The 12,261-nt window shown below is 39.0% G+C and overlaps 1 protein-coding gene across 2 annotated transcripts in view; it reads right to left on the reverse strand.

Moving 5' to 3' along the window:
- Positions 1 to 1,139: 1,139 nt before the first annotated feature.
- The window catches only part of ttyh3a (tweety family member 3a), a 64,762-nt gene continuing 53,640 nt past the window's right edge, over positions 1,140 to 12,261 (reverse strand). Inside the window, exons 13-14 of one of the 2 annotated variants that reach the window (XM_067382437.1) lie at positions 10,793 to 10,868; positions 1,140 to 4,910 (exon numbers count right to left, since the gene is read on the reverse strand). In XM_067382437.1, the coding sequence (XP_067238538.1) occupies positions 4,833 to 4,910; positions 10,793 to 10,868 (154 nt within the window). In that variant the 3' untranslated portion in view covers positions 1,140 to 4,832. Of the gene's footprint in view, positions 4,911 to 8,183; positions 8,522 to 10,792; positions 10,869 to 12,261 lie in introns of those variants that run through there. The other variant, XM_067382438.1, reaches the window with a different exon arrangement.

Below are 12,261 nucleotides of genomic sequence, written 5' to 3' on the forward strand. Positions count from 1 at the left end.
GTAAGCTGGTATTCCCTTTCCGAACTTGTGACCACAGAAAAAGTACTTTCTCTTGAATGATACGATGCTGCCCTCATGTGTTTATATGTTAGAACCGAGTCAACGGTGCGCTTTTATCCACAACCCATAGGGGGAGTGATTGAGTACAAACGATGAATGGTGAATGTACACTCACATTAGGCTAAAAACATTCAAAACTTAAATGTTAGAAACGGCTTTCGTGAAGAAACTATCCTTGAATAAGTGTTATAACAAGTGTTATATATATATATATATATATATATATATATATATATATATATATATATATAGCCTAATAACAGTATTAAAGAAGGTTAATGACAAGTAAGCTAAAGATTATTCAAGAATTAAACGTTCTTGTCACAATCTTCTCATGATGTTGGATTAATCAGAATCGTCACCATTATAATAACGTAACAGATCAATAAAACAGTTAAACATAAGACACATTCATCAGTTAATGTTAGGTTTAATCTGAAAGTTCAAGCTCAATAAAACATTTACAATATTTTAGTAACTGAAAAAGGTCATCCTACAGTGAAGTCATATAAAAACATCTCGATAAAAGACCAAAATCATTTATTCGCATGAAAGAGACAAAATACTTTGTGCTTGCTAATATGTCAAAATATGCCAGACTAAGAAATCCAAATAAAAAGATAATTAAAAATGATCTGTTTGTACTGATATAACAATTTCATGTCCATAACGGGCCATGTTCTTGCAGACATTTGTTTAATGTACTGTATATATACATTATTTTTGCAGTAAGACATTACAAAGGAGTAAATGGCGACGTAAAAAGAGAGATCGTATCATCACAAACGTGGTCATTTACAGAGAAAAATAAAAATACTCCCACAACGTCAGGCTCATGTTCACAGGTGTCTCATTTGGTTGCTCGGGCCACGCAGAGCTCATGAGAGAAAAAGTCCATTTCAAGAATGAAAAACATTTAGAGATTCACGGAAGGTACAAAGCTGGTGGTTGTTGGCACAGTTGAGGATTGTACAGACCTCATCATCGATCCAAATAGCATCAACCGAGAAAGCAATGCAAGCGTCAGTAGCACACAACATGGTTCCACTCCACATTTAAAGGATGACCATGCTTTGAGGAAAAGGTAAAAAAAAAAAAAAAAAAAAAACTCACATGGTCAAATAATGAGCTGAATAACACAATTCATTTATAGCTGTAATGCATCCCTTTAATTCTTTTCACCATGAAGTTTTTAATAGAAGTCTGGGAGTCTCGGAGCAATTTTGTCACATTGGGATTTGTTTTAAGTCTCACGTCTGCATTTACAAAGCATGCATGCATGCAGCGCCCACACAACTCTCTCTGAGATGGAAAATCAGGGCTCAACATTAAGAATGATCCACTCGATCGTGGTCAGCATGAGACTTCACTTATAAACCTTATTATACATGATATATACCTACAGTAAAATGCAAATAAACTCTGGCACATGTGCATGATAAAAATTCAGCTGTTTTTGGTGGGGCAAGTGAAAATGTTGGACAAATAAAAACTTCTTATTGTTGAGCCCTGAATATGTGGCAAGCACATGACATGGATTCTGATGTTGGCAGTATGAGGGAAGGAGGTGGTCCTGAGGTGTGTGTGAAGGTGAGACAGATGATGCCCATGGTGGGAGAACATTGGCACCCATATATGAGCTCCAGAGTGGGGACATGTTCATACTAGACTCAGTCTATAACATCAGAGAGGGGTCTTTTGAGGAGAACGGGAGTTCATCCTGATCAGATGCCAGCTATTGGCATCGTCTCCTGTGTGCCTGTGCTCTCATCAAGGGGAAAATATTCTGTTTGACAGCACATCACTTTTATGTCTTCTTCAGGGATGGCAAGTTTCCCCTAAACTCTGGGAATGAAAGCAATTTGTGGTACAGAAGCAACAAGCCCAGGAAATTGTGGGCTTCTGAAAGTCACACTGAATTACAGCACAAGTTCCTGAGGCTTGAGGCCCCCTTTTCTGTTTCTTTGAGGGAAAAAAAAAAAAAAGGACTGGTCATCTGATGACTTCACTTCCTGCCATATTGGTGTCCCCCTCCCTGAGGACTCAACCGATCAGCAAAATTAAGGTTCGAATGTTCAGTTTGCATTGTGTACAGTAAAATGAACTCCTCCCAGCCTCTTGCTTAGAACTGATAAGCGATGATAAATCGTCTGAGCTGGTCCCAGCGTCTCCATGCTTGTACAGTATTAGGACAAATGTAAATGTTCAGATAAGGTCCCAGCATTAGACAATGGAATTGTAGCCTCTTGCTTAATTCAGATTGAATGGAGCTAAAAATACTTGAATACAAATCCAGTTTGAGGTTGTCCAGATCATCAGCGTTTGGTCAAAATCCAGATCATCACGGTTTGGTCAGCATTCTGATGATGATCTCTCAATTTCCTCTTTGTTAGGCTGGTTTGTCTGGCTCTGTTTTTCCAGGTTTTCCAGCAATGGCAGTGGATATAGCCCAGTTAAATGAGTAGTTTGTTTAATGCAGTCCATATGTATTGAGAAAAACCCAACAAGGATTTCAATAGCTACACAGCATCTACAAACCGTAACTTCCCACCAAAAACTCAAGCCTGTAAATGAGATGAAAGAACCCACTCTTCTTACAACCAGCGTATGCTACAGATTTAGGCCCAAAACATACTATTCAAGTACAGAAACACAAAAGCTGGCTATGCTAATGCTAGCTTGATTTCATGCATCATACTGCAATTCGTAATGCAACTAAAGTTTGCTAAAGCGAGCATTAGCTTTTATCTAATTTCAAATGTTTTACTTTAAGGTCCATTACTGTCATGACAAAGCAGCTTTTTGAAGAGAAACTTGGGCTGTGTCCAAAATCACCCCTTATAGCAGTGTTGCCAAGTCCGCGGTTTTCCTGCGGAATTGGGCTACTTTTACGCTATTGCCGCGGGTTGTTTTTCATGGCTGCGGGTTGAAACAAACCTGAATAACATGATATTTAGCCCCAGAATAGCTAATTTTACCAGGGGAACCCGCCAAAAATGCGGATTTTACCCCCTGGAACGCCACTGGGCTAGTTTTGACTAGCAATTGGGCAGGTTTTGTTGTAAGAACCTGGCAACCCTGCCTTATAGTCTTACATAGTGCAATATCTGGACATTATCGACTGTACTCATTCAACCCCTGTGACTGTGGTGTAGTTAAATTTAAATAGTTCAAAAAGTTGTGTTTATCTGTGAAAATGATCTTGATAGACAAAACGTGTAAGCATCATAGGCTTTTGTATTATCGCAAAAAGTAAGTTTTGTTGACCACAAAACTTACTTTTTGCGATAATACAAAAGCCTATGAGAAAATCCTATTGGGATTTGTCAAGGGACCAGCGTGATGCTAACTGCCGATTGGCCTACAAAGTGACGTTATAGGCCCTGTCCCAAATGGCACCCTAAACCCTCATGGTCTTCCTCTGAGTCCGCACTTGCCGCTTTGACTGCCGGGTAAAGTCCTCTGTGTAGCTCACAGCCTTGCAGGCTCAGAAGAAGTGCGCATCGAGGGCGCATAGCAGCTGCAAAGGGGGCGCTCACGAGCACCCTTCTTTAAGCTTAAATGACGAATGGGACACCCTACGGTCTTGTGGACTTACAATGTCTGCTGAATGCGTGTATCTGTTAAGTCCACAAGACCGAAAGTGCACATGAAGTGTGCCATTTGACACAGGGCCATAGTTACACCACTCTATATCAGAGCAGAAGAGCGTTGTGCCAAAATAATTTCTGTGTCTCGACAGAAGATGGCTTCCTCGGTACTTCCGGCGCGTGTGTCCAAATTCAATCACTTGTTTTCATTCACTCCTTTAAATTGACTAAATTAGCGCAGTGCATTAGCAGTCAATAGTGAATGAGTGTATAGGAAGCAATTTCAAAAGCATCATTGCTCAGCTAGTTACCTTACTAAAAACATCTGGTTCTCTATCGCCCTCGAGTATGGAGATCTATATAATCTAATATAAACATCAAAAGATTTGCAACAAACTAACTAGGTGTTCACGTTTGCATTTCTGTACTAGCATAGAGCATGTTTCTGGCCTTATTTCTCACACCATTTCATTACAATAGCTATTGTCCCAATTTGTCGACTTAAAAGCTGCTATCCAAGCCCAAAAACAAGAGGAACCCAATTACTGAATTCTAGGGAAATTCTCAATGCTCAAGAGTTTCTCACACTATTAAGATTAGATTGGTTACGTTATATTACAGTAGATGCCACTGATGTAAACTGTAGAGTTGGATGTGGCAGTAGGTCCTGCAAATGGAGAAGGTCACATTACTTCAAATGACCAGAGGACAGAGGCCATTCCGGAATGTAGGGTTATGGGCATTAAACCCTGTCCAGTTCTTCAGTTCTGGACCTTTCTGAACCTCTGGCAAGAGCACCACAATAGAGCAAGGGCAGCATGGATCAACACACACACACATCACTCAAAGTATCTGTACATAATGCAGTTCAAACTCATTACAGATGCTCACGCATACACACAAACACTCAGGGCTGAGAGCAACCCTCTGCTGCCGCCACGCTGAACTAGCTGCCTGAACTGAACCGGCCAACTGGAAACAGCACAAGAGGCCTCTGGAACATTCCTCTGACAGCAGTATTTACATGATGCAAGGACGTCCTTTATCAGCTGGGTTGGAGAGTGCGCATCAAAGATCAAAATGGCTAAATGGGTAGGCCTGGGGTGAAACTTGTCTGGGCTGTGGGAACAAGACGTGGATGAGGGGTAGCTTTAGATTGAAGGGAAAGCAGACAGTGTTCCTCTAGTTTGCTGCGGAGCTGCTGCTGTTGGGGTCGGGTCGGGAGTTTGCCAGGTACTTGGCCCTCATGCTGGATGTGTACTGGAGGGAGAAAAAAAAAACAAACATAGAAAATCATTTAGATTTTAGACTTAATATGGCTTTAACACAAAGAACAGGTTGCATATAGTGCAAGAACGTGTGAACATGCCTGTTACAGTGGCTCTGTAAAATGCTGTTTACATCTGGTATAAACACCAAGAGGACGATTTCATGCATGTATATCAGAGATGTATTGATATTAAAATTGTGTCCAAATACCAAAAACAAAGGGGATACCTTAAAATCAGTCATTTTAAATGCCAAGGGTGGATTTAGGCATTATAATGTTATAATGTGCAGAATGAAAAATGGATTTTCCTTTTGAGATTCGCTAAAAATTACATTTAAAGACCACCTGTGTTGTTTATGTCTATGTGGTGTTTTTAAAATGCTTTAAGACAAACCATGTGCAAATTCCTATGGTCAACACCATTGGTGAGTATTTTCTCCTTAGAACGGCAGTGAAAAAAGCGGTTTAAAATCGCTGGTGTCTGTGACATCACAAACTACCAATCAGGTAAACATGCAACAGGCGGGTTTTAGCATGTCATTAACAGGGAACTAGCAGGGGAATCAGGAGATAAGCCAGGCTATTCCGGTATATTTTTCTGTTGATATGAAAAATTGTGTCGATTTAGCAATATAGAGGGAGTACGATGTATATCACGATGTTATGATGAACTATAGTGGAGGTGGGGCTAATCTGCATATTCATTGATCCGCACATCCTAAACGAGGCAAGGGTGTAGAGTTACATTCAAGCTATTTTAAGGCATGAAGAAGTTCTTTTCACAGGAAAAAAAGTTTAAATATGTCATTTTGGTGATTAAAGTTTAGTTAAGGGATAAAATTATTGACTACAGGGGGACTTGAACAGTGTTAAATTATTAGTGATTTTAAAGACTGGTAATTTAAATGTAAAAAAAGACATTAGCACAGAATTAAATAACCAATATTGATGCCAACAAACTATAAGAAAAGTCTGTAATATCAGCTAATAGCAGAAATGCTCCCAATACAGTATATTGTGCATTTATGTATAATGCATGTTTTCCAAAAGTTTTGATTGATTGCCGTTTGTTTTCCCCCAGAGTTGTACCTTGGAAGATTTGATATCCTTGTTTTGGCACAATGGCAGTGTTAGCTAAGTTCACAATTGAACAGAGCACTGCTCACTTTTGAGTGAATCATCCATGGTGGCTGTTAGTAACAGATGTAAAGTGCTAAATAATAATATGATATATATCATCATAATAAAATGAATAATACAAAAATCATATAATAATAATAAAACTGCCACAGAAGACCTAGAATCATTTAGACAGCCTTGTAGATGCAATATTAAAGGGTCTGTATAAAGCGCATGAGTGCAGTCAGTATTTTTGTAAGTTAAAGGGATATTTCACGCAAAAATGAAAATTTGATGTTTATCTGCTTACCCCCAGCGCATCCAAGGCGTAGGTGAATCAGAACTCAAATGTTGATTTTTAACTAATTTTGATTTTTACCTCTAATACACCGCTATGTCCAACTGCGTTCAGCACTCGCTTACTAAGGCCTGATCATGCTCTGACAACGGCAGTGATGTCTCGCGCATATACTTCAATGAGAGCGAGACATCACTGCCGTTGTCAGAGCGAGATCAGACCTCACTAACCGAGTGCTGAACGCAGTTGGACATAGTGGTATTTATTAGAGGTAAAAAATTATATAAATACGGTTCGGTTTCTCGCACAAACCAATCGTTTCGTGTCTTAGGACATTAATGTGTCGTCACGAGCCGCAGGGTTTTATTTAGATTTGTAAATTGTTTTACCATTGACACGCATTATAAGACTGACAGACGGCAACGGTTGGAGTTAAAAATCATCATTTGTGTTCTACTGAAGAAACAAAGTCATCTACATCTTGGATGCCCTGGGGGTAAGCAGATAAACATCAAATTTTCATTTTTGGGTGAACTATCCCTTTAAATCGCAAAAATCTGCTCACTCTAACAAAACAGCAAGCAGTCAAACTACACTATAAATACTGTTTACTACTTTTCTTAAATACAACATACAACTAATGTGACTTGATTGATAAGAATGAAGAGACATTCCTTTATACTTCTAGTATTATACTTACACTTCTAAATGACCCAATACTAACGTAAAGCCTCTTTTGCTTCCCTTGAGCTCATTTTATTCTCACTGAAGTCTTTAAATGTGGCATGAATGTACTCTGTCCACCTATAACATTAACAGTGGCTTGTTTAAACTTAATATAGAGTTTAATATAGTGTTTGGGCATAATATAAAGTTTACAACTTTTCCCCTTAGTTGGAAATCCCCATTAAATGAACAAAAAGCCTGCCCAATCTGTACATTCAAATCCAAATGTACACTGACCATCAACAGTGTACAGTGATAGATGCAGTGACTTGAGCTGACAGCTTAGTTAAAACTTAAATATGAAAAAATAAACCCCTGGTTTCACAGACAAGGTTTAAGCTAGTCCCAGACTAATATGCATGTTTGAGCTGTTTTAACTGAAAGCAACTTGCACTGACATACTTTAAAATATGTCAGTGCCATTGTTTTGTCTGAAGATACACCAGTAATGTTTTTTCCTAGTGTACATTTATAAAAGATTCTTAAATATCCTATTTGAACTAAGGAATAATCCTGATTTAGGCTAAGCCCTGTCTGTGAAACCGGGCCAATAAGTACCAATCAAACATGAATGAGGTAACTGCTACACAAAGCATCATGTGCCTACTGTTGTGATCTATTGAGCTACAGGGTTACTTTTGTTTACAAGACTTTACGGGCATTCACACCAAAAGAGATTTGCAATGACAAAGTGATGAGAAGTTGATCATTGGGACAACCTGTCACTCACATGAGATCGACCAATAGCAAACCGCAACCATCCAATCAATTCCCCATTTACAAAATCAAGTCCCGCCCTAAATTTATTCTTGTTCGAGAAGCTGTTTCACTCAGATATACGTCACAGACACAGAAAAGACTATGGCAACTTCTGTTTCACGCTGACTGTAAACAGTGCTGATTTCGAACAACATGACTGTCAGGGACCATTATAAAGCAGACAGAGATCAACTTTATTCAAATGAGAATAGAAAGTCACAGTTAGCACTGTGGCTCAGTGACCTCCAACGATTTAATAACCGTCAGTGTGAATGCACCTTTCGGATGCTAATCATCAGCTAAACTAAATTAAAAAGCTGTTCTTTCCCTTAATGTCTGTGTTAATGCATTTATCCCTCTCTGTGTTCTTGGAAATTGGATTCTATGTCAGATACGTGAAGAGTTAATGCTGGTGGAGGGAGAACATGCTGCCCCACAGATGACAAGACTAGGGAAGCACACAACAAAAACACCAGGGACGAGGGCAGCTTGCTTGGGTCAGGATGATGGTAGTTTGGTGAGGAATCACACTGTTGTTTTCTTGTTTTTGTTGGGAGGGAAGTGGGCAAAATAAGTGGGAGAGGGGCATTTGAGTACCTGTTGGAATAGCTGAGGCTGTTACCAAAATGAGCGGGAACTCTCCGATGGCTTTAACTGCCAGCTGTGAAGGCTGTTACTGTCCGTGGATGTCAAATACAACTGCGTGGATTTGCAGAAAAGAAAACGAAAAGAAAGTGTAGAGCAGATAGACACCACTGACTCCAGCTCAAGAAACACGTACAACATGAACTTCTAACACACAAACCAACACGCAGGGTCTAGAAGACACAAGACGAGACACAAAGGTGTGAGGGGACACAGGTACACGGTGTGAGTGGGATTTACATCAGCAAGTCCAGATAATCTGTAGCTCGCCTACACTACTGCAAAGTATGTATGATATGTACACAAAATGTATATTTTGTTAGCAAAATACAAACACAAAGACACTGGCACTCACCCAGAAGTAATGTAAAGATATATTTTATTAAAGGTGCCATAGAATGTCTTTTTAAAAGATGTAATATAAGGTGTCCCCTGAATGTGTCTGTGAAGTTTCAGCTCAAAATACCCCTTAGATTTATTTTAATACATTTTTTTAACTGCCTATTTTGAGTCATAATTTAATATATGCGGCAATTCAGGCTGCGGCCCCTTTAATTCTCGTGCTCCCCGCCCCCAGAGCTTGCCTTAACCAGCATAAACAAAGTTCTCACAGCTAATATAACCCTCAAAATGGATCTTTACAAAGTGTTCGTCATGCAACAAGTCTAATCGTGTAAGTATAGTATTTATTTGGATGTTTACATTTGATTCTGAATGAGTTTGATAGTGCTCCGTGGCTTAAGCTAACATTAAACACTGTTGGAGAGATTTATAAAGAATGAAGTTGTGTTTATGAATTATACAGACTGCAAGTGTTTAAAAATGAAAATAATGAGTCTTGTCTCCGTGAATACAGTAAGAAACGATGGTAACTTTAACCACATTTAACAGTACATTAGCAACATGCTAATGAAACATTTAGAAAGATAATTTACAAATATCACTAAAAATATCAAGTTATCATGAATCATGTCAGTTATTATTGCTCCATCTGCCATTTTTCGCTGTTATTCTTGCTTGCTTACCTAGTCTGATGATTCAGCTGTGCACAGATCCAGATGTTAATACTGGCTGCCCTTGTCTAATGCCTTGAACATGAGCTGGCATATGCAAATATTGGGGTCATACATATTAATGATCACGACTGTTACGTAACAGTCGGTGTTATGTTGAGATTCGCCTGTTCTTCGGAGGTCTTTTAAACAAATGAGATTTATATAAGGAGGAAGAAACAATGGAGTTTGAGACTCACTGTATGTCATTTCCATGTACTGAACGCTTGTTATTCAACTATGCCGAGGTAAATTAAATTTTTTAATTCTAGGGCGCCTTTAATCGGATAATCAATCTGTTAACAGTCTCATATGGAATCGTGTTTCTCATAAAAGCGGATTCTCATCCAGTGGGATGCATGACTAACAAGCAGCAAATATGCCAATAAAAGTGTGTTTTTATTAGTGAAAATTCAGCGAAATGTCACACAGAAAAAAGGTCCATTCTCTGTTGTGAATAGATGTATGAAGCACAGCTCACAAAGAAGTCACTTTCAAACTTTCAAACACTTTCAGGGCGAGTTTGTTTCTGTTCGCTGGATTCTTGCAGACAAGAATGAAACTACCAAGACGAACTGTCTGAATTCTTAGCTACATCCTGTTTGTTACTTTCTGCGCAGAAAATGAAAATCACAATTAGTCCATGGTGCTTTCCTACATTTGCATTGCACTCCAGTTCTTACTACGGAAGCTTCGTATTGATCAGGTGCCAGAGTAAGGTATTAAAATACATGAAAGGACTATGTGAAATGTCAGAGACACTCGTTTAATCGATCACCCATGTTTTCTTCTCTAAATGGCAAATGTAACAGCACGAGTTCACCAACAGCAGGTGACCGATTTGAAATCTTGCTTCCGTTGGAAGTTGTTGAGTGGGCAAGTTTCTCTTCTCCTTTTCCTCGCACACACAAAAAAAATCAATGCAACATCGATCTATGGCTGTAAATCTCCAGTTTTGTAAGTTCACACTTTGGAACTTAGCTCCTAAAAACCATTTTTGTCCAACAGCAGTTGGCTCGAGAGGTCTGTGGTCGGTTCTCACTTACTCAATCATCCACAAAGACATTTAGTTGAAGAGAGTTCAGGGCTCTTTGTAATGACTTGCTGTGTACAGTGATAAAACTACAGTGGGGGAGATCATTGATTTACACAGGCAAATTGTAAGAATGTGCCATTTATGGTGAACATTTAAGCATTCAGGCTGTCAAAATGACTGTGATTTGTGTGTGTGTGTGTGTGTGGTCATTCACCAAGGATGAGTGCAGATACTTACAGATGGAGGAGGAGATTCTCTCCCAATCAGAGGAGTGTTCTCACAGCGAGGGTTCTGGAAGTTTGCATTCTGGGTCCTGGAAATGAGAAACGCACACTTTACAAAGATCCAAAATCCTCCTGCATTAATTTATCTATTTCAAATGTATTGTACTTAATTAGACTACCATTAAAAAGTCTGGTGTCGGTAATGATGAATAAAAAATAAACAGCTTTTATTTGAAACAGAAATCTTTTGTAACATTATAAATGCATCTACTCACACTTTTGATGAATGCATCTTAGCTAAATAAAAAAGCAATTTCTTTAAAAAAATAAAAAAAAAAATTACTGACCTCCCTTTTGAAAGGTAGAATGTTATTTTTAATAGAAATGTCACATTATTGTGTTACATCAGTTTTTATTGAAAATAAAGGGGTTTTATAGATTACATTACATTTCTCTCTTCCTGAACAGTACTGCTTGTCTTGTGTTTTTAGGTAATTTTTGCCATTTTTTCACCCATGACATTCTGACAGGTTGCCTGGAAAATTCAGCCTCACCACTGTACCAGCGGATGAGTCTGGTCGGCCATTGAATCAATTCGATTTCTAGGGCGGAGCAAATCTAAGCAAACAGGAAGCGGAGTAAACCAATCAGAGAAGGGCGGATATGACGTTAGCAAAGCGACGAGAGTCAACAGCGAAAAGTAAATAATTAATGTGTTTTTTGTCATTTAAAACTGAATTCAAGGCTGAATAGAACAAACTCTCAGGTCTCCCACCTGCAATCTTTGTTGATATTGAAGGGACTTTCGCTGTACTTAGAGTGACGCTGTTTGCACCAGTGAAATAAACTAATCTGATTGCACGGTGCGGTTTGGAGTTGACTCGAATCGCGACGGAGGGCGGACTGATCAGACTGATATATCTTGTAGAAGATATATCATTCTGGACTTGCCAGGCAATCTGACAGGTACCCCCAATATCCCTCTCTGAGCCCCCTGCTACACCCATCACTCCTCCAGCAGTCTGTTTCCTCCCAGAGACACACAAGAGAGGAGCAGCTGTTTCACCTCAGCAGGTTTGAGGTTGTCTCTCAGAGGATCCCTCTTCCTCAGTTTAAGTCACCGTACATGTGGACTATGACAGCGCCCAGCTGCTGAAAACATCCACTAGACTCCTAACGCACCAACAACATTCAGTCCTGCTTATGTGCAGCACATATGGTGTGAGAGAGACAGGCAGGGCAGTGATCAGCTTGAATGGGATGGTAGTAGAACACTAAAAACCAGCCAACATTTTTTTTTAGGATGAATACTGATTACGTTTGTCTGATAACTAATATGTAGAACTAAACTGTTTTGCATCTGAATTTGACAGAAATTAAAACATTATTATAGCAATAAAAACAATATCCATTATGACTGTCTTAACAATAACATTATTTTATAAATATAATAATACTTATTACAAATCAATTTTTTGATAC

Source organism: Chanodichthys erythropterus, chromosome 3 (assembly GCF_024489055.1).
Source record: "Chanodichthys erythropterus isolate Z2021 chromosome 3, ASM2448905v1, whole genome shotgun sequence".
Taxonomy (NCBI): domain Eukaryota; kingdom Metazoa; phylum Chordata; class Actinopteri; order Cypriniformes; family Xenocyprididae; genus Chanodichthys; species Chanodichthys erythropterus.